This window comes from Fringilla coelebs (genome assembly GCF_963513975.1).
Source record: "Fringilla coelebs genome assembly, chromosome: 6".
Classification (NCBI taxonomy): Eukaryota; Metazoa; Chordata; class Aves; order Passeriformes; family Fringillidae; genus Fringilla; species Fringilla coelebs.
The window spans coordinates 55,356,634-55,380,290 of NC_140034.1; the positions used below are offsets into that span (position 1 = coordinate 55,356,634).

General features: G+C 39.3%; 1 protein-coding gene across 6 annotated transcripts in view; it reads left to right on the top strand.

The window, feature by feature from the left end:
• The window catches only part of GALNT18 (polypeptide N-acetylgalactosaminyltransferase 18), a 223,764-nt gene that overhangs the window by 129,404 nt on the left and 70,703 nt on the right, over positions 1 to 23,657 (top strand). For all 6 annotated transcript variants that reach the window (XM_084207122.1, XM_084207123.1, XM_084207124.1 and 3 more), the window contains 3 exons: positions 16,426 to 16,609; positions 17,539 to 17,736; positions 20,502 to 20,616. In XM_084207122.1, coding sequence (XP_084063248.1) covers positions 16,426 to 16,609; positions 17,539 to 17,736; positions 20,502 to 20,616 — 497 coding nt within the window. The remainder of the gene's footprint in view (positions 1 to 16,425; positions 16,610 to 17,538; positions 17,737 to 20,501; positions 20,617 to 23,657) is intronic.

Sequence of the window (23,657 nt, forward strand, 5' to 3'; positions counted from 1 at the left end):
GGTGTGTAAGATCACCAGATTCCTTCACATTAATGCTTCCTCATTTACCATCTGCAAACAAGTAATTGCAAAGCTCAATTTCTTTACCAAACTGTTGCTGTTGGAAGACTTGTGACACAGAACAGCTACAGCTTGATTGGTATTTATTAACTGCTGTTGCATAGATTTTAAGCGGAAGTGTTTTATTACTTTATTTAGTTACTGGTAGGCAGAGTTCCATGAACAATGAAACAGGCTCTGTCCCATTATTTCACAACAGGTTCAACTGGATGCTGTAGTGTTCGGTCTTGGCGGGTCTGTGAAAATCAGGAAACTTCTACTCAATGACCTAAGCAAGGACTAAGGAGTCAAGCTTTTGACATCTGTTTCAAAAACCTTGACCTTACAGTGTCAGAAACATGCACATAGTTTCTTGGCAAGGTATCATTTTGTCTAGGAAATTGAAATAATATTGTTATTAAAATCAGATTCTGTAAAATTATGACTGTATGTTGCAAGCTCACAGAAGGGCCAAATCACTCGTACCTCAGTTCCTGTATTGCTCTCAAACCATCTACTCAGTGTTGTAATTTCTGTTCTGTGTCTGCCTATTTTATCAGAAGATAAGTTTGCATCAAAAGAAATGCATGCATCCGCTCCAAGGCAGATGTGAACTCTGTCACAGAGTCACAGCTTGTCTGAGGTGAGAAGTGACCTCTGAAGACCTTCTGGTCGCACCCACCTACTCAAAGCTGGGTCAGCCAGAACAAGTCACCCAAGACCATGTCCAGTTAGGTTTCAAAATCTCCAACCTCAGGAATATTTTTCTTACACTAGCTAAAAAGGTTTAAGGTGACTGAAAATTCAAGCCAGAAATACAAGTTTAAAACTTAAAAAAGTGTTGACTGCATTTTGGCATGTAAACATAATCACTTTTGATTTATGAGCCCAGCTGAGCCTCACTGACTGTATTTATTTAATTCAGATGCTGAACAGCTCTCACCAAAGCTGCTCTTGTCATCTTAATTCCTAGAATTATTTCTGATGGCCAGATGCTAAGGAGTTGTAAAAGTGCCTTCTCTTCAGCAATTAAAAGGCTTGAGCTCCAGAGCAACCTCTCATATGACTAAAAGACTGTGGTTATTAAAATGCAGATTTAAAGAGAATAGTTAGAAGCATTTTAAGAATGCCCTATTGGCATTGAACTGCAGTTGCAGGACAGCAGACCGGAGGTAACTGTGCATGAACCAACTCAGGGGGTTTGGTACCATGCCCTGAGGAGCTCAGCCAAGCTGCTCCTGATTCTCTGCCCCAAGATGCTGAGCCAAGCTGCTCCCAGAGCTGGAAGTGACCCATCTGCACAGTGCTCCCTGGGCTGGGAGCTGCCGTGGCTCTGTCCTCACAGGATGTCTTCACTTGCTGCGTGGCAAATCCCAATCATGTATGCCTGATAACACTGAGATCATGGATATTTTAGGCTTTCAGACAGAGAGTTTTAATGATGGTCGGTCATGCAGTAATGAAACACAAAGTGTTCATGAAGAGGATGAAATGACTGGATTTTAGTGAGGAGAATGACAGGATTTCAGTGAAAAACCTTTAAGAGGTGTTCTGTGGTCTTTGTGAGGTCCCCAGAATGAGGTGAGAGATGAGACTCCATATTCTCAGAAGGCTGATTTATTATTTTATGATCTTATTTTGAAGAATGCTATACTAAAACTATGCTAAAGAAAGAGGATACTTTCTTTAGAAAGAAGGTTTAACAAGAATGAATAATAAAAACTCGTGACTGCTTCCAGAGTCCCGACACAGCTGGAGCGTAAATGGTCATTGAGTCAAAACAATTCACATGGAACCAATCAAACATGCACCTATTGGTAAACAATGTCCAGACCACATTCCAAAGCAGCCAAACACAGGAGAAGCAATCAGATAGTTATTATTTACATTTTTCTCTGAGGCTTCTCAACTTCCCAGGATAAGAAGTCCTGGCAAAGGGATTTTTCAGAAAATACCACGGTGACAGTGTTCCCTGCTTCTCCTGCTGGTTTTGTTCATTACAGGGCAAGTCAAAGCAATGGGATCAATGGATTCCAAAACCAAAGTAGCAGATGGGTGGAGAAAAATAAGGCACTGTTTGATAAGGATAGGTGTTACCTTGGTGTGGACCCAGCCAAGAGGAAATGGAGATGTAGCTCATCCAACTACTCATGAATTTTACATGTATTTGATCCCAGCTGGTTCCAGAGGGATTTGTGAGTGCTAGTGCATATCAAATATCAGGTCCATTTCACACCATTAGGGAAGGATAGTCTTGATGAGAGCAAAAAGATGGGGGAGATGAATTCCTTAGGGAATGGTCACATGGAAACAGCGGTGGTGTGGTTTAGTATTGAAGGGACATGCATGCTTTTGAGTTTTATCCAGGGATAACTAGTACCATGCTTCCTAATTAATGTCTTTAGATTGACTCCCTCTCTGCTAAGATACAACTGATATGTTCTTTGTTTATCCATCTGAAGGGATTAAATAAGGCATGTACAAGATGAACGGATCTTTATTAGGATTTGATACAAAAAACCTTTTTTGAAGCACGATTGCAGCACAACAATTTTAATTAGTTTTCACAAATGCTTCCAATTAACACATACAGTGTTAGCTTTTCAGCAACCAAGTAGATTCACTCACAAAGCAAATAAAAAAAAAGGAACTCTTGACATAAGCTTTCATGTGCAGCTTAGCAAAAAGACTGAGAATAATTTCTTGTTAGAAGCTGGTAGTCTTTTTGCTTTTCAGAAAGTTATTTGCTTTTGCTGTAGGTTTGAGCATTTTGTTCTTAAGGATGGTAGTAAAGAAATAGAAAAAAGAAAAACTCACCTACCGTGTTTTTCAAAGAGATGTTAGGAAACCTTCTGCTTCTCCTGATTTGTCTCTGGTGAAAGACAGGAAGATTGACTAGGCTCCAATTTGTAGTATATGAACTGTGACCACTTTTTGTTTGCCTCTTCAGGCATTTTGTCATCTCATGTTTATGGCATTTACTGGAGTTACTTATTTTCCTGATTTGAGTTCCCTAATTGGAATTGTAGCATGTGGTTCAGGTTCTTCACATTATCTGCTATTGTAGCTCAGGTAGCAAACCCTGCCAGTTCCTTTGACAACAGCTTTACAAGCAGTTCCTCTGAGGAATCTTTAAACCTCTCAGGTAGAAATACTGTGCAGAATGTGAGTGGCTGCATTTGATTTTTTGTTTATGTCAAACTCCTATGTGGAAAATGCTGGATTATCTGTGTGGTACTGCTATGAAACAAAAAATTTAGTGCTTAACATGATTTATTCAAATAATGTTAATTCGTCTCATTTCCATGAGCAGAACCTTGCTTTAAGCATACTGGATCATATATACAGAAGATATAAGGAAGAAATTAATTACACTTTGTTTAGGCCCCTTAACACTCTCAGTGTCTGTAGGATTGCTGTGTTTGGTACAATTTACACATTTTTAACTTAACAGAGAGCAGGTTCAGAAAGTGGGGGTGATGTGAGAGCCTTGGAGTTGGAAGAGCTACACGCCTCAAGAAGCTTCTTGCTATTGCTGTATGGAATAAATGCTGCTCAGGGTTTTTAAGGTTTGGATATTAATTATAACTCCGAGTTTAGTACCCATGGAAGCAACCTCCTCCTGTGACATAAGAATATAGCTGTATAAAGTCTCTGAGGTTAACTGAGATGAATGCTATGTAGGAAAATGAGATCATTACCCAGTCCAAAGTTGTTTTCAATGTAACATATTGCAGTATGCAGACAAGGTAGAAATTTAATGCTCATAGATGGAGGCAATTGAATTGTGGAATTCCATTACAAATTTAGCTGTTCAGGAAGCGTTCTTTTGAAGATGCTAAAGGGTTTAAATCTGAGAATTCAGGCAGTAACTATTCTGAAAAATGTGGGTATACTGCAAATCAAACTGCAAATCATTGCAAATAAGATCCAGTGCAAGGAAATTAGCCATTATCTGTGCAAAATCATTATTCACAGTGAAAGGTCAAACAGGATACTGGAAGAATTGAATAGGAGGTAGTTTCAAGCCTTTGGATATCTATAATAAATGGAGTCTGGTAGGTTTTCTGCAAAGATACTGACTACAGCACAGCTGGCTGAATGAGATACAGGTAGTACTTAATGCTAACAGTCCTTCATAGAAAGATGTCCTGGAAAAAAAACAAACCTTTAAATTTCCCAAGTAGTATTTTATGTAAATGTCCGGATTCAGAATTTTAATGTGAAAAAAATAATAATGTCAGTAAAAATTAAGCTGGGAGCTCTTATGGAAGTAATTTAAATTTGCTGCAATTTATTGAGGAAATGAAGCTATTTGAAAAATGTGGTGGGGGAGGGCCTGGATACAAGTGCCCGTGTGCATAGTTTTCCACATGAACAATCAGTTTCACACATTCTGAGTTGTCCTTAATGGGCAGTGACTGATGGGTCCCAAGAGTATCTCTTGCTTCAGAAGTTAAATTTTGAAGTAAAGGGCTAAAATTAAATGACAGGAAAAAAAAAATAGGAGAGAGAGAGAAAGGAATCAAACAGAAATTATTGTGAATTCTACCAGAAATGTTGAATGAACCTGGTGTAATATATCTAAATATTAGCCAGAGGTACTGTAACCCAGGAATATTCTCCTGAACTCTTATTTGCCTAATACTTAATGAAAAATTAAAAAAAAAAAAAGAAGAAACTTTTAAAATGTTTTTGTCAATTTGAAGCAATGTCTTCACCTGTGGAACTCTTCTTTAGTGAGATCTCCCAGGATGTGAGGCGTTTTGGTGCCCAGGTGTTGTTTTTGATGTCAGTGCATTTCCTGTGTCCTTCACCCCAGCGTGCCAGGAGCGCTGCCCTGGGCAGTGCTGGGTGTCAATGTGTGACTGAGCCGGAGCGAGGAACCGCTGCCAGACAGCAGATACCAGACAACTGCTGTGTATGTGCTGTCTCAGCCAGCCCCACCAGCTCTGCTTTTGCTGACAAAAACAGAACTTGAACTATTAGCCCAGCCTGCTTCCCATTGCCCTTCCCTGAAGTTCCAGCAGAGTAAAGCAGAAACCTGGGGCAGCCCAGTTGCCTGAGCTCCAGCTGCTCACTTGGGTGGAAATGCAGGAGCCACCGCTGGAGGTGGTGGGATTCTGTCTGTCCTGGGTTGACTTAATGATGCTTTTATCCCCAATCGTCTTGTTCTCTTTATGCTGAATTAGAAGTTTTGCACCTTTAAGACTTGTTCCAGAGAATGAAGGGGAGAGAGAAGAAGCGTGCAGTTTGTTTTCAGACACTGCACTCATTCCTCCACATTCCTGCTCCTGGACTGTACTGTCTGCAGATGAACAGACAGTGGGACAGAGCTCTCCTCTGCTTTTAATTAGTTTTAGCTAGCTGGGGCAAAGAAGCTCCCTGTGGTTTTTTTTCTTTTTTCCCTTTTCTTTGCACCTCTTTAAACCTGCTCTGGACTGAACACCCAGCAGAGCAGCGGCAGCTAGCACCTGTGGCCCACTCGGCCAGGCCTGGCCCACAATTTCCAGCACCGGAGAGACTGATAAGAGACTTAGTGAGCTGAACTGCAACCGGGAACGGGACTTTCTCAGTTTGTCATCTCTTTTGGAGCAGCAAGGGGTTTTATTGCTTAATAAACAGCTTTTTCCACTTTTCTCCAAGGAGGTATTTTCTCCCGCAATGGTTGTGGGGAGGGGCCAAATGAATCTGCTTTCCTAGAGGAGCCCCTTTGGGGGTTCTCTCCAAATTTGCCCTAAACCAGGACATTGTCTTACTTCAGTACAGTGAAAATACACTTCTACTGCTTATAATGTAAAAAAAAATAAATATTGGCTCTACTGCCAAATGCTTCTAGGGAGCAGGAAAGGCAAGGTTGGTGTGTGCTCTTGTGTGTGCATGTTTTATGCAGGCAAGGTTTCCACCCTGCTGGGAGGCATACTAACAGCCGGATTAACATACTTTAATTTTAAAATAACATACTCCCATTTAAGCAAGATTTAACCAAACCTTTCCCAGACTGCAGTAGGATGCTAACATCAATGCTGTTCCTGTGTTGAATTGGAAAGGTATGTTGAATTTTAGTTCAAGTTACTACCTGGGTTATTTTTAATGCTTAGCCTTTTTTTTTTTTTTTTCTGAAACCATAAGGATTGCTGCTGCTGTCCTTCACATGTTTCTGATGCAAAAAGTCAGGCCATAAAAAGCAGCTGTAATATAACAATTAACTTCCAAACGTGTCCTTAGAAATAATGGATTGATTATGATTAGGTGCCTACAAAGAAATTTTCTATAATAACTGATGAAAGGCTTGGAATAATTTGCTACATGGTGATAAATTTAAAGATACAAATTCTATGATATTGTATAATTTTAAGACTTGGAGTTCAGGATTTTTAGGAAGCAGTGGATAATACAGTAGCATAAAAAGCAGTTTTCTTGGAGATCATATGTGCTGGATTTAGAGATTTTCCGCAGGTACCAAATAGTACCATCCCATTATTGTGTTGTTCCTAAGGAGTAAGCAAATATGCTAGGAAAGAAGCAAGTCAGAATTTGTTGCTTTAATTTCATAGTTGTTTCTTCCAAAAAAAACCAGTTTCTATCTGTAGATGGAAACAAACCTTGTGGCTCTTATGCTATTCAAACCAAATAATTTCTGATTTGAATGGAGGATTTACAGATGTAAAAACTACATGGATTTTATTAATACTTCAAAAATGAGCAGTTGTAACTTCCAAGATCTTCAAAATGATGTGAATTAAAAACCATGACTTATATAGCACAGTAGCTGTCTCCCAAGTTGTCCCAAATGAACTTGGCAGTGTTGCTGAGGTGACATTCCTCAAAGGTTTGTAGTGGAAGTGCACTCTGAAAGCAGCTCTTTGCTTGCTTAGAAGGCGTAGGTAGGTCCTGCTTGTTCCCCTTTATGCCAGGTGAGCAGGATTTGGTGGCTGTGCAGGTAATAAATAGTGTTTGGCAGAATTTTTCAAGACTGTATGATAAAATAAAAAGATATGAGAGAGCTGACTCTTCAGAGATGGGATTTGAACTTGCACTTCCAGTGGCAACATGTGTGATGTTGCATTTGGGGCCCCATGATGGGCCCCAGACTTATAACAGTGTTTTCTGAGAACTTCTCATTGACTTCAGTGCCTCCAGTATTTCCCATTTAAAATTTTTACAGAGTATTACTTTATCTACTCTGGCTGTATTGCCAGAGATGTATTAGCTATTAGAATAACAACTAGATTTGCTCAGATTGGGATAATTTCCTTTCATTTTTATTCTCAGAAACATCTGTGACAAAAATCTTGTATCTGCAGCTCTGCTGATATAAAACAAGTCCTTTTTGTGAACCAGTCCCATCTGCTGAGAAGAGCCCTCCTGCCCAGGCAGGCTGTATTTCTCCCTGGTGGATTGGGTGCTGTATTGCTGTTGCTGTGTGAATTGCATTATTCTGCAAGCAGCCATTGAAAGGAGGAGATAATAACAGGTCACACACAACATGATCACTAGGAGCCAAGAAATCAATCTTTCTGGCTTGGAATATGGTCAGAACAATTTGCATCTGATGTCTAGGAATTGTCTGGTACAGTAAGTCATTCAGTCAAAATAAAAAGCTTCCAAATGTAACTCTACATTTGGACAAGGTTAAAGAAAAAGAAAAAGGCACTGTGAAATAGTGTTATTGCTTTCCTGACCCTTGAGAATGCTTTCATAGTATCATCAGGTTTTGTGCATGTTGGTTTGCTACCAGGGAAGGGTTCTATGCAACAAATACAAACTTAGATTATAATATCTAATATCAAGTAAGATTTTAATACAAATCAACATGGTATGCAAGGCTAAGTCCTATTTATTCAAATCAAAACCTCTTAGTGCTCTGTGTTGTTCTTTTAAATAACTATTTACAAGTGAATATTATTTCATATTGTTTACTTGGACCTGTTTTGAGTAAAGGATTGGATTGCACAGGTCCCTTTCCAGCAAGTATTTGGTGATTGCTTTCTGTTTCCTATTCCTTTTATAGTCCTGTTCTCAGAGGTTTGATCCAGAGAGGAATATTAGCAGCTCTGTTTCATCCAGTTCTGAGTATTTGCATATTCCATTTTTAATGCAACTTTTGTGACTAATTTCCTCAGAATCTGCTCCTGAAATAATGTAGTTGCACTTGGACTAGTGTGGTTAAATTGGCAGGGTTTTTTTTCCTTGTGAATCTGTTATCACAACATGAACTGCCATGCTGTTTCTTGGAGTCAGGATTACTTATTATTATTATTATTTTCAGGATTATTTATCAAGTTCACAGTAGAGTGAGCAGCTTGCTGCATCTTATGGGTATGAAAGTACAGAGGTTTCTAATGTGCTCTTTAGATTGTTTTTTTCTTGATTTATACAATCTGATCTGGCTCTGTTCAGGCATTTAGTTTCTTTTCTGAATAGTGATTTTCCACATATATCCAAGAAATAGTCTAGAATTAAATGCTATATATTAAAAAAAAAAAAAAAAGAAAAGAAAAAAAAGTGCCATTTGGATTACTAGAAACAGCTGGGACTAGAATGCATTTCTCAAGCACTTTTAACATTTAAAGGTCATTTTACAGATGAATCCAGGAACACCAAGGAATGAAATGATGAACTCAGAATTTTGGCTGGTGTTATTCCAGCAGTGTGTTATATCAATGTGTCAGCTCTAATGCATGGTCTTGGTGCTTGTTATGCCTCTCACTCTACAGCCCCTTTCTAAAGCTATTGTATCCAAATAAACATCAGAAGTGACTCTTGCATCAGATGTGATATAAGTATCTGACTTCAGTGCTTATTCCTGCCCTCATTATTGTGGTCACATTATTGTAGCCATGATCCATGCAGTAACAGCCCCTAAACAGGAAGCAATCATGCACTAGAAGCTGGAGTGGGACAGTGTTCCTGCTGAGTTTAATTCAAGCATCAGCAATCTGTACATTGAATAGAGCCATTAAGTTTATATCATTAGCCCTGTATTTAAAGATCCTTTGAAATTTAAGCACCTTTCTAGGATTCTAGGTGTGTCCCTGAAAGGATAGATGGCAGCCTCTGTCCCTCTGGTGTCTGTGTGGCTGGTAGCAGCTGGTGGCAGTGCTTGACAAGTCCTGTTCTGTGTTCAGCTGTGTTTGCATGTTCCACACAAGCACACCTGACTGTCAATCTAAGAAAAGACATTTTGTGCCTTTTTGTTAGTCCTGCCTTGCCTCTTAAAGAGCTGGAATGTTCACCTGAGAGGAAATTTGTTTTCTTTTCCTCTCTAAATGCTAACACTTCCCTTTAGTAGGCCCTGCTCTGTACTGAGAGGTAAGCATGTGAGTCTCCCTTTGTTGGTGAGATGAAAGGGCAGTGTTCAGTTCCTTTGGTGCAGTGCATTTCTGTTGACATTAGGATGATCCCAGATATCAGCTGCCTGTTAATTCTGGTACAGGGATGTGGAAGAGCCCTTGATCCTGTTCTGAATCAGAGTTCTCAGGGCTCCATATGGACCACAGCTCAAAATGCAGAATTACAGCCTTAGGGAAACTGTGCGGTGATAATGTGCAGCCCTGGGATTTGGGAGATCCAGCTTCTATTCCTCTCCTTCTGGTGTCACCTTGGAGATTCATCTGGCATCTCAATTTATGTCTCTGTCTTGCAAAGTGTTGGGAGACTGCTGCTATAATGTGGGCTTTGTGATCCTTAAGATGGGATGTAAGGATGCACCTTACATGAATCGAGTCCTGTGAAGACAGATATATACTCAAACAATATTCAATAAATAACAGGAGGGAAAGAAAATGGACTTACAACCTTTGCAATAAAGACAGAAGATTAGTAGTAACAAAAAATAACAGCTGTAATATTTATTTCTTCTGTATCTCCCTCCTCCATAACAGTGTTGACCTATCAGAGTTTCCAAAAGATAGTTTTCATCGTTCTTTCCCCACTTTTTTGGGATTTATTAAGACACAGCATTATTTCTGTGAAGGACTTAATGATCTGAAGTGTAGTATCCCATTTTCATGGCTGGAATGGGAAATAAACATCATTTAGAAAAAAAACCAAAATGTACCTCAGTAGTGACTGCATCTGCTAGATGACTCAAGGAAGAGTTGCTGGCACAGATTTCTTCTGCAAAGCCTGTTTTTTGTTGGAAGCTGTTTAATTGCTGTTTTGAGGTGGATTTATTTGCTGTGTGTTATCCTTTTGCTGTAGGTTTCAGTGAAATGCAGAGGGATATTTGTGAAGGAGCTGAGAATGGATCAAAGCAGCCCCTATTAAACCCCTTGGAAACTTCCCATTCCTCTGTACAGATTCTCCTGGGCAATTCAAAGAATGTGTGTGTGTAGCGGTAAGAGAGGAAATGCATTTCTTTTCCCAGCCTTTACTGTGGGAGAAGTGTACTGTTCATGTGCTAAAGAAACCCTTGGCTTGTAATCAGAGACGTGAGCTGTAATAAATTGTTGTAGGCAATTTATCTTAGTAGACCTGAGGAGGTCTGACAGCAGCTGCGACTTGGGCTTGCTGAATACAAAGGTTGTGACTGTAAAAGTTCATTACACTCTCTATCTTTACATGTGGATAGCCTAACTTCTGAGATTAGACTATGCATCTCTGTCAACAGTGCAAGTTAGGTATGGGAGTGGAGGAAAAGGACTCCACTGCTTTTTTGTTTCTGATGTGTGTCCAGATCAATTCCTTGCATCATGTTGGTAATTTCCCCTGGGTGGTTTATCTATTACCAGATAACGCAGGGCTATTAAATACGTGTGCACAGCAGGCCCTCCTTATCTGCTTGAGCCTTGTTACCCTCTGCTGCAGACATTCTCTGTACACATGTGCATTACAAATGACATGCCTCTGTCTGGTTATAAATATTTTCCATTTGGAATTATCTACTTCTCCTACAGAGATGAGAGGTGATCACTTAAGCATGACAGATAAGGGACCAGAGGTAAGAAAAATAAAAATGATGAAGCACTGAGCTGCATACGAAATAAGTGATGTAATCCACATATCCTATTAGATAAAGTGCAACAAAACAGGTTCTCTTATATGCCTAGCTGCTGCCATGAATTCAAGTTATTACATGAATTCAGGCTGGTTGCCTACAGAGGGACTTAGGGGGAAGAGAGGAGGGATTTTGCAGCAAACTTGTTACAGCAGACTTTCTTTATTTGTCAGAAAGTAAGTTAGCTATGTTAATACATGTTAAGGTTGAAAAAGCAGCTCTTCCTGTTCCTAAGACTTAGAGCCAAAAATAATTGGGTAAGAAGATAGAAAAATCTTGGTTTATAATTAATTGGCTTGTGTGAATTCTGTCTTTTTGCCAATTTACTGGTCTTTCATGCAGAAGTAAGATGTACCTGATGAGACAGATGTTTCCAGTGTGGCAGCAGCCCTTGCGGTGAAACAACTTCTTGAGCTGTGCCAGGTGACTGTTTTGCCTTCCTGCAGGACAGTGGATCCTGTTCTGACCTGCTGCTTAGGGAATTCAGGAAGGTCTGGGATGCTTGCCAGAAGCAAGCTGACCAGTTGTCTCTTGGCTCCAAATGCAGGCATAAACTCCTCCTGTATTCTTGCAGGTGCTGTAATGATCTGCCTTTAAAAATGTCCTTTATGATCCAAGGAAATGTCCAACACTCTCCTCTACCTGGGGACCAGAGTGTGCCTTCTAGGCAGCTCAATGAATGCACAGAGATTAAAAAATGAATTGGCAGGATTTTACCCCTTTCATATAAGATATCAATCCACTGTTTTTGGCACAATTGTTAATTTAAACCTAGTTCTGTATTGAAAAGTAATTATTTTCCTTCACAGTAAAAGAAGCCATGTTTGTGCCAAGGGCCAAGGTGAAGAGGGACATGGTTATTCCTGGGCCTTTGACATGAAAGTAAATATTTCTCTAAAGGAAAAGCATAAGGTTTGCAGAGATGGCAGTAGCATGCAACATGCGTTGCTGGGTCAAAGTCAGCAAGGACTCTTAGGCTTTAGAAAATGCAGAGTGTTATGAGTGTTGTTTTATTTATGTACTTGTTATTTTAGCTCTTTTGGCAAAGTTACAGATGAGAAAAAGGTCAGTAAAATGCATGTCTCAGCCAAACATAGTGTGGGGCTTCATAAACATGGTTGTTCTGAGAGATGCAAGCTCATTCAAGCTCTCAGAGTGGGAATATGGTAAAGTATGAAAGTTCCTGAAAGTTGGCCTTAATTAGCTTTAAGTGCCTTCTCCATGACTGTGAGGTAGTAATTTGTTATTTATGGCAAGGCTGTTTGTATTAATTGCTTTGAAATTTGAAGTCTGGGGCCCGATCCACAGCTTCTGTAGGACACTAAGGGGCTGAGGCACCTGACAGCACTGAGCATTGAGCTTGCTCACTTCTCAGTTTAGTAGGGACAGAGGCTTAGAAAAGGTAACCCACTTCATGCAGCTGGATGAAAAGCATGATCTGTAGATGGTTTTCCATTCTAGAAAATGGGATGGCTGATGCCTCTGACTCCTCATGCTCCTTGTTCCATCCTGTCCGGTTTCTGCGGTTTCCTAAGAAGGCAAAACTGTGTGAATCCTTTAGCACTACTTTGTCATACTGAGTAGCGGAACTTGACAAACAAAATCTTTGTCAATTTGTTAAAAATAAACAAACAACCTCTTAGAAGAGTTTGAACTTAATTATGTTAATATTAAACATAATTATGGCACACTAATTATGTTTTCTACATTTGTGAGGAGAGTTGTGCTGTGCTCTCCAGACATCTGTACCATGTAGAGACAGGTGGTAGAGTGCAACATTTCCAAGTGCTATTTTCCCATTCCATATATGGCTGCTCTTTCATTCCAATTGCAGAGCCTCATTCAGCTTAGTCAAATTTAGTCCTTATTTGAGAGATTCTGCGCTGAAAGGCAAATGTATCTATCTTTATAAGCCTGTTTGTTTCCATAATTAGATACTGAATCAACAGTGTATTGAAGATGACACATTTTCTTATTCCCTGTCTTCTCCCTATGGTGACGTTAAGCTGTGAAGCACAGTAATTAATGAAAAAGGCTGTTTATTATTCAGGCAACACATCTTGAAGTGAAAAAAAAAAAGAACTTGGGTTAAAATTTATATTGCTGAAGACCATCAGAGCCGTAGGAAAGTGTATGTATAATTCTGGGGAGAGAGTCCCATCATTCAGGCCAGTTGGACTGGGTGCTCTAAAACTGTCAAATACAATTGAGCTCGGATTTCTCATGTAAAACTGAGGAAGACATGGAAAGCATGGGGAAAAAACTGACCCAACTCTTTTGCTAGGGTATCTTTAAAGTGTTTTCCAATATGGTGACTTTCTAAACTTCATTAGCATTTTGTCTCTGTCCTGTGGCTTCATTTGCATTTTGTCTCTGTCCTGTGGCTGAGTGAAAATAATCCATTTTTTTCACAGCCTTATCTTTTCTTCTGGGAGAATCTGCCCAATAGGTCTTGTAAGGCAAAGGGTGCACATAATGCTCTGCTCAGCACTCTGCCGTTGCAGAGCAAAGCTGATCTGTTTTAAATAACCAAGGCCAGAAAGTGCCTGTCTGCAAACTAGTGCTCTGTCTCCTGAGGTGATCCTGAAGCCCAGGGGATGATTTCTCCATGCTGACTGATCACGGGTAAGCCTCCAAGGTTCCCCTGAGATGCTCTCAGGCCATCCACTTCATTTGCAAAGAGCTGCAGTGTAACCAGAAACTCAGAGGTGTGCACTGCCTAGTAAGTGTCACAGCTGAAGTCACGCTGGTGGCAAGCCAAGGTTTGGGTTCTGTTCCATTTCCATCTCTTTCCATTCTACACCTAGCTATGAAATAGATTTTGTGTTTACTGAAGCTTCTAAAGTCAGTCCACATCAGGAAATGTGCAAGGCAGGAGTAAGAATAGCCCACTTACTGAAATGGAGTGACTGAGAGAGCAATGACTCTGTCAAGGCTACTCATTTTTGAGTCCTTGATTAGAGCCTGCTTTCCTTTCACATATTTTATCCTCAGCAGCGATGCTGCATTGTTGTGGCAAATAAAGCTTCCTGGTATTGCAAAGCTGTGAGCAGCCACTTAGACCCAGAACAAAGCTTTAATCCTCGTGTTTTGATATTCACCATCTGCAGTGTTGCATTTTGGGAATAGAGAGTGGGTTTGTACTATTTTTAGGTGCATAGAATTACAGTAACATAAGTGTCTTCTTTTTAATTTAATGTGCTCTTAGCTAGCGGCTGGTTTGAAAGTTCTGTGCTTGCTACAAATCTCTCTGTTAGGGGGTGAGCAGTAAGAACATGTGGTTTGGCACAAGCATGAAAGAAATTAATGTGGGGTTTTTTTACATCATAAAGGAGAAAAAGCCTATTGATCAATAAGCAGCAATTCTAATACAAAATAGAAGAGTGCTCTATGCTTTGTAAGTGGCTCATATTGTTTATTCCAGGTGATGCAGTCACAGACAAACAAATTGGAAATGTAATGTTGAAAATTTTGGGAATATATCCAGTCATTTCCTGAAATATTGCTGCAGTTTAAATGTTATGATGGACATGATCAGCAGACTGTTTCTTTTTAATTCTTCTTTTTATGTAAACTGTGAGTATCGGGACTTTTCTGTGGTATTCTCATTTCATGCAGAGGTCATTGACACAAAGGTACATGGCATGCACAGTCCTGCAAGGCCTGAGAAACCAGCTGCATTACACCTGGTGGATGTCCAAGAGTCTTTACAACCAGGGATGAACTTTAGGAGGCTTTGTACTTTATGACCTCTGTTCTTCTATCAGCTCAAGAGAGGACACACCCACCTCCTTTCCAAGGATGAACGTTTAATATGGCTCATAAAGTGTACTTGCTTTTAATTTTCTCTGCCATTACCCATTCCAGCATGCTGGTTGTCCAGATCTGTTGGAGGTGACCAGCTTCCAGAGTGGAAGGCTGGTTTCTCAGTTTCTCAGACTGCCTGGGCTTGATGGCAGGACACCCCAAAATTCACTTGAGAATGTATCTGAGAGGGTTGTCCAAATGCTTCCTGCACTCAGGCAGGTTTGGTGCTGTGACCACTTCTCTGGGGAACCTGTTCCTCAGGAGAAGTTAAGTGGCTTGTTCACGTTTTCACAGTCAGCATTGAGCTTTAATGCAGATTTGATAATGCCCAGTATAGCATTATAGCCGCAGGAGCATTATTCTGCATCACAGCAAAGACATTCCTGGATTTGTGGAGAGATTCAGAATAAAGAGAATTTATTGTCCCAAAGGGAATTCTGAGTGATACCATAATGTAAATAGAACATAGGAGTGCTAATAGAAAATAAAGTGAACAGTGCTTTCAGTTAATAATAGTTGTGAACACAATATTTGTACTCCACATATTGCATTTTCTTATGCAGTGGTCTTTAAACCAGAGAGATAATAGCTGTTGATCTAAGAGTTATTATATTTTACTTAGGAATGATTCTTCTCTAGAGCTTTTACTGGTCTTTGTTCTAAGAGCAAAAGTTGTTGAACTTTTTAGTCGAGACAGAAACCAGTTGTCAAAGTTGAGAAAGAAAAATGTAAAGAGGAAAAATAATGCATTTTATTCTTACTTCTCTTTTTTTCTTGAAATATTGGTAGAGAAGATTCATGGAAAATACTCAGGCTTTTTGTTTTTCCTGGAAATATAAGACAGGTGCCTTATTTATTGTTACAGTAAAATGATATGCTCTTATGTAGCCATAACACTTCATTTTGTGGCATGTTACTGTCAAACAGTGCCAATATTCTGATGGCAGTCATGTAGGCTAAATAGTTATATCTTAAATTTTTTTATTGCTAAATAATTCATGGCTCTTCTCCTTTTTGTTTGCCATCCTTTTAGACTAACTATTTGAGAATTATGAGTAGCTGTGTGAAGGCTACTCCTGTTTTACTGAAAGTGTGGTATTCACATTCTCTGAATAGAGAGAGATATCATTCTCTCTCCCAGGATTTTTCCTGGGGAGTGAGGGCAGTGAGAAACCTCAGAGAAGAAGAGAAAATAATTCTTATCTCTACTTGCTGCTCCTGTTGTTTGGCACATGTGGAATGCGTTATGGAGATTGTTTACTGAGAGTGATTTGTTAATTGGACACCAGTGAGGGTTGTTTGGATTGATTGGCCAATTGGGTCAAAGCTGTGTTGTGACTGTCTCCAGACAGGGGTTTTTCTTTAGTAATATTTAGTATCTCTTTAGTATAGTTTTAATATAGTATTAGTGTAATATAATATAGCTTAATAAAGCATTTGTTCAGCCTTCTGGAATCATGGAGTCAGAGCACATTATTCCCTGGATGGAGGTCGCTCGTCTACGACAGAAAGAACAGATTTTTACATCTTGTCAAGCTGACATTTCTCGCTAAAACCTAATTCTTCCCCTTCTACAGAGGAGCTGAAGGAGAAGCTGCAGAAGTATGTTGATGAGGTGAATGCCCACAAGCCTGGTTTCATCAAGGTTGTCCGGCACAGCAAGCAGGAGGGGCTGATCCGGTCCCGGGTCAGCGGCTGGAGAGCAGCCACAGCTCCGGTCGTCGCTCTCTTTGATGCCCATGTGGAATTCAACGTGGGTTGGTATGTGCCTCCTTCAATTTCTCTGACCCAGTGACCTTTTCCAAGCACTGGTGTTAAATTACTGACTGACATTCCTCTTGCATTTAGAGGGTGAGTTAGAATTCTGAGCTTTTTAATGAAAATTCAGACATAATCATGGACACAAGCAGAAAACATGTGTTTGTGCTGTGCAATATGATCTAGATCCATTTTTATGGTTTGGGTAATCTGCTCATCTGATTACAATGTGGTTAAATCATATTAGAAAACTGCACATAAAAAATCTCCTCCAGTAATATAGCCCTTTGCCCATGAGGGTGAATGTATCTTCTTTTCATTAAAAAATATTAAGTTTCTTTTATGTTCTGCAGTGTAAACAAAGAAGCGTTATTTTGGCCACTCTGCAAAAGTGAACATAACTACGTATTTTAACTTGTTCAGTCTGGATTTAATATCTCCCTTGCTCCTTAAGTAAAAATGATGGTAAAAAGGCAAGAGCTTCTGTCTCTAGGATAGATCTATTATTAACTCTGATCCTGATGTCCTTGATAGTGTTGAGAGCCTGAAGTTATCATTACTTGATAGCAAGGGTATAAATGCTCTATGATATGCAGATACTCATTTATTCCATCCACCAGCTCAAATCAAGGTTAAAAACAGGGCATCCTAGAGAATATGTTACAGTGTGTTACTTTGGGGCAAATCCTGCCCTGTCAAAACTCCATCTCAAAGCAGAGAGGGCTTTGAATGGGTAACAACTTTAGACTTTGCTCTTTCTGAAAACTACAGCATTAGCTACTATATTGTTTATTTGGTAGTGGACTAAATAATCTTCAAGGGCTCCTTCCAAACCAAACTACTCTATGATTTCCATCAGGTGTATGCTTGTATTGGTGTAATCTTAACACTGTATTTCTTTTTTTTTGGTTTTGTTTTTTTTTTTTTTTTAGGGCTGAACCAGTACTCACCAGGATAAAAGAAAACAGAAAAAGAGTAATTTCTCCATCATTTGATAACATTAAATATGATAATTTTGAAATAGAGGAGTATCCCCTCTCAGCACAAGGGTTTGACTGGGAGCTGTGGTGCCGGTATCTGAACCCTCCTAAGTCCTGGTGGAAACTGGAGAACACAACTGCTCCAATAAGGTAATAAATAACTAAATTACAGTGTCTAAAAGCTCTCTTGGGTGTGACAGGGGGCAAGTGGGCTCAGCTATGTGATAGCTTTTACTGACTTTGAACTTCAAATACTTAAGTGTCCTTGATGCCTACACAGACAACTCTTGTTTTCAGTAGATGTTTTTAAAGGTTTTTAAAGGAAACTTTTGTTTTCAGTAGCTCTTTTTAAATAGGATTCCTTCCCAAGTGAAATGGGAGGCAGAGCTGCTCAGCAGCACTGCTTTCTCCAAATGTCTTGCCTGCTAATTTAGTGCTTACAGGAATAAATGGAATTTTCTTTGCAGTTACATTATATAAGAAGAGCTGATCTGACAACTGTATTCTTTACAATGTTTGTCACATAGGTGTACAGCTGTGCTGTGTCCTAGGAGTTAATGTTTGGTCACTGACATTGTGAGCAAAGGCTGTATTGGGTCCTTGCTGTGGGACAGTCTGGGTCTCTACATTCTTACCAGGTCCAGAGTGTTGTTAGGCTGGTACAGAACAATACCTTTGTTTCAGGGAGGGGAGTAGTACTCTCTGAACCCACTGAGCAGCTCTGCAGAGATTACAGGCCTTTCTTGTAGATACACATTCATTCCAAGGAGGTCACTGGTACCTGTGCTCCAGCTCCCTGCAGAAAGAAAGCGTGAATGCTGTTTTCACCACCTGAAAAGCAGAACCTCAAACAGCACTGGCAGCTATTTTTCATCCAGTAGCTCTGTCTTTACAGACAGACACTTTTCTCAGGTTCTGTCAGTTTAACACTCTCTGAACTCCACTGACCCATGAAGAGAACCTAGATTTGGAAAGCAGGAGATAAAAATTAACAGGTTTGCCACAGACAAATGTAAAAAGGGGTGATAATTTCCACATCATTAGAAATAGTTATTGATGTCAATGAACTCTGTTAACCCTATAAAAATGTTCCTGTGAAGACAGGTTGAGAGAGTTTGGGTTGTTCAGCCTGGTGAAGAAAAGGCTCCAGTGAGATTTACAGCACCTTCCAATACCTAAATGGTAGTTCCAACAAAACTGGTAAGGAACAAAAGTAGGTAGTGATAGACAAGAGGGAACAGCTTTAAACTGACAGAGGGCAGGGTTAAGTTAGATATTAGGATGAAATTCTTTACTGTGAGGGTGGTGAGGCACTGGAACAGGTTGCCAGGGAAGGTGTGGATGTCCCATCCATGGAAGCGTTCAAAGCCAGGCTGAATGGGGCTCTGAGCAGCCTCATGTGTTAGAAGAAGAACCTGCTTATGGCTGGGGTTTGGAATGAGATGATCTTTAAAGTTCCTTCCAGCCCAAGCCATTCTATGATCCTGTGATTAATTATATAGAGTAATTATTATGATTTTTAAAATTAAAAGTAGTGAAACACAAAGTAATGAGCGAATATACTTTTCCATTTTACCCCCAAACTTTGTTCTGTGTGAAGACTGGGGAGTGAGTGTCCTTTATGAATTTCAGGTTTGTTCCCTAGCTCTTTCCCTGGCACATTTTTTTAATTCAGTGCAATATGCTTCATGTGTGTGTTGTGTAATTAAAACAAACACACCAACAAACAAAGCCATGTGTATTGATGGATGGTTTTTATCATGCCTCCATTATCCTTTTAGAATTATAGCAAAGGGAAGCGGGTGCACTGAGAAATACTTAAAAAAAAACAAAAATAAAAGTACCTTATCAGAAGCATAAGTTTTGTATTGATGTAAACTGCTATTTTCTTCATTAATAAATACATCAGAGATGGTCTCCCATTGTTACAAAGCAGGTACTATAGCACTTGGAGGCATTAATATATAGATTTCTGTAGAGCTGTACAGTTTGTGATTCAGACAGCCTATGATCTGTCTGAAAGCAAATGTGTCCACTAGCTGTAGTTTGAGTGTTCTCAATAAAAGCAGGGTGATTTCCCCTGTACTGCTAATTAATATCCTGTCATTACCAGAGTGCCTGATAGCAGCATAATAATCTGAAAAGACATATTTATTTCTTGCAATTGTGGATTATAAGGTAGGAGAAAAATGAAAAGGCTAAATGACTCTATATCCTTCTCTACTCATAGGGCAAAATTGTACTCTCTGTGGCTGAACTCTTACCTGATTAAAATTGTGTAGTAAAAATTGGTTGGTTCACACCATGACATAAATAGAGCTTACTGGTCCAGTAAAGCTATGTGATGTGTTTAGATTTGGCTCAGGACAATGGATAATGTTACACTATGCTGGTAAAGGCAGACTTTTCTTGATTCTGTATTAAAAAAACTGATCTGGATGGTCCTATTTAAGAAATAATCTCTTTTTTTTAGATAAGCTTACAGACACAAGTGTTTTAGCTCTGTGTGTTTGGCGAAACACACAGAACTGCAATCAGTGGGTATCATTTGCAATTGTCGCAGACAAGAAACTTGAGGACTTAGCAAGGAGAGAGACTACACTGGCTGGTGCCTCAGAAACAAAACTGGTGCTCCTGGATCTCACACTACTAGCACTGAAATCCTTACTGCTCTGGTGAATATTTATGTTCAATAATTCAACTCTAATTTCCTTCAATGGTGTTCATTTCACTTTAGAAGGAATATCAGAAGGCAAGGCTCAATAAAACTCTTTGAGAAATATTTTCTAAAGAATCTGTTTTGCTGCATCATTTTACCTAGCAATAATAAATACAATCTGTGTCTGAATAATAAAATTCTTCATAATTTATCTGCTAATTTTGGTTGCTGATGATTTGATGATTTATTCTTCCAGAAGTCCTGCATTGATTGGGTGCTTCATAGTAGATAGAGAATACTTCCAAGAGATTGGATTACTGGATGAAGGCATGGAAGTATATGGAGGAGAGAATGTGGAGCTTGGAATCAGGGTAAGGAAAATAATTAGCCAATACTGGTGGCTTACATTTAAAATATAGCTTGTTTCTTATTGCGGGGGGGGGGGGGTGGGGGAAGCAGTCCAAAACATGGATGATGGCATGAAAAGGAGATCCACAGCTCTGCAAACATGTAAATTTATTTGAGGAGAGAGGAGGGAAGAAAGAGCAATAGCTCTCTTTACAGAACTTAATCTGGGACAAGGGTAGAAGTACAGAATTTAAATTTAAGATTGTTCTTTCAACAGTGCTAGAATTTTGCAGAGTTGATAGCCAAATCTCCCTGCTTACCTGTGATCTCAGACTCAGTAAGGAGAACAGTTTCTCACAGGTGTGATGGGAAAAACCTTTCTAGATTACTTGGTTTATTTAAATTAGGAAAATCACCTTGGAGCAAAGTAGAATATAGAGGCATTTATGCTGCCTTCCAGACAGAAGGGAATTAAGGTATTCATAATGTGCATAAGTGCATATATTTTCTTTTTCCATTGCACACTCTTCACCTGTTTACTATAATGCAGTATTGTGTGTGATTTGTGTACTTCTTTCTGTATCTCTTCACAGCAAAACACCTTTCTGTTCTCTTTGAGAATCTCTCAGGTTTTTGATAAGAGTGGAATTCTTAGGTAGATAATGGTAAAGAAAAATGGTGTGGTGTGTTATAAAACTAGGTTCTGAACCCTGCTAGGAAATGTAAGGGAGAGGTAACTGTGTTTTGAGCCTTTTAGTTGCCAGAATAAAAGCATACTGCTGTACAATAGCAAAAAAAAAAAGGGAACTTACTGTAAGAATATAGAATTATCTCCTGAGACAGCAAGTTATAACAAAAAATACTCATTTTTATTTCTGGTTTCTTGAAATTCTTTTTCTTACACCTGTTAAAGATAAAGAGTTTTTTCAGCCAGAGCAAAGCACAGACCCCCTTTCAGCTACAGTAGAGCACTTTTCTAAGGAAAGCGAGAAATGCAAGACTGCTTCTTTTAATAACACTGTTCTTCTCACTATAAGGGCCAGAGAGCTGCCTTCTGCTCCCAAAAACTTATTTTGCATCTCAATGTTGCAATAAGTTGAAAAATAACATCACTTTGATTTTTCTGGGTTTTTTTACAACTGTAAAAAAATTGTTTCCTTGTGAGTGCAAGAAGTTTTCTCTCGGCTTGCGTCATGAGATGTACCCTGTCTGGTCTGCAATACTTAGCCTTGGAGGAGTTTATTGTTGGTGTGTTGATAGACAAGGCCAGAGAGACACAATCTCTGCATAATTGAAATTTTGGAGTATGCTGGATCACTGGAATAAGGCCTGACACTGCTCTGATTTCCTTATGGCTTTTTCTCTGTCTCCAGGGAAGCAGCACCTGACCTACATAAAATACTTTCATCTGTAATAGATTGTAGTGTGCAAGGTAGCAGAATATATGCTTCCTTATCTGAATTTATGCTGGCTTGGATCTGACTGTATTAAAACAAATTGCAGAGCTATAATAAGCAGATTGTTTAACAATTTATTAACAGCTCTTCCCACAATCCTCTGTGTGCCTGAGATCATACATGAGATTCAGAGAGGGGAGACCTCATTGTGGTCTTCAATATCCTCACCAGGGGAGGTAGAGGTGCAGGCACTGATCTCTTCACTTTGGTGACCAGTGACAGGGAACGGCCTGAAGTTGTGTCACAGAAAGTTTAGGTTGGATATCAGGAAAAGGTTTTTCACTCAGGGGAGGGTTGGGCACTGGAACATCTCTAGATTACTTGTGTCACTTTCAACTGTGGGGCTGATGGTGAATGCCTTAATCAAAACATTCACTGCTCCACAAAAACTACATTATAATTACAATATTAGTGCAATAAATAATGCTTCCATTTTAAAATGCTGCTCTCCAATCTGTGACTATGTATTTCTCACTGCACCTCATCTTTCATTGTCATTTTCCATTTTTTTAAGAAGTATCTAGATTTTTCTAGTGTTCTGCTGCTTGCAAAGCATTCTCATTCAGGATAATGGACAAGCAGACACTATCTGTCCAAAGTGGCCTGCTAGGGAAATTTTATGCATAAGCTTGTAAGAGCAAACATCTAAAAGAACTGGAGAGTTTATTTTTGACTGCAGAAATAGCCCATGTTAGGATCATTTGAGCTACCTGTTCATCTTAAACACAGTAAGTAGAACATGGTCCCATGTCCTTATATCACTGATTTTGTTCCAGAGGATGTAAAACTACTGCGAGGAATTAAACCCTGACAAATGGAGACTTTTCCCACTGTCCTCACCCAGGAGCTGTTTTTTACCTCATCATCTGCACAAATATCTAGTTATTTCTGTTACGTGAGTGCAAGAAAATCCCCAACTATTGGAAACTGTATTTGAGGTATTCATTGTTGGTAAACCATAACAAGCCACAGAAAACAGGACTTTGGAGGATTATTCTCTTGATTCTGAATTTGTTTCAGAGCTGCTGCTCAGCTCTGTTGGTCTCTGATTTGGAATACTGTTTTAACTTCTAAGATTTTTACCCTTGACTATGGATTTGTAACAGCATTTGTAAAATACTAAACATATATTATTAAATAAATATTAAAAGAAGTCTTTTGCCTTGAGCTAGAAGCTGGCAGATGAGTTTAAAACATGAATGCATTTGAATCTTAGAAGAAACTCTTTATTTACTCTTCAACCAAATGTTTTCTTGTAAATCTATTTATTTGCCCCATAAGACAAAAAAAGGCAGGCTGGTTGATGCAAGATTACATAGAATCCTCTTTGAGTTCAATCACTTTAACTGGGATTTTAAAAGATTCATTTACTGTGAAGAAGCATCATATTTATAAATTCAGGTTAGGATTAGTGGTGCTTCTTTTTCGTTCAATCATTCCAAATTGAATGGACTTAAGTGTGCTTTTAAATTACCAGATTGCATTTAGAGGGCAAATTGGAATCACATTCTTATCCATGTGATCAAGCAGGAGCTGTGTTGGTAACTGCCTTAAAGTGGAAAAAGAATGTGAGTGTAAGGCTGGTGTTTCTCAGTGTTGTTTGGGCT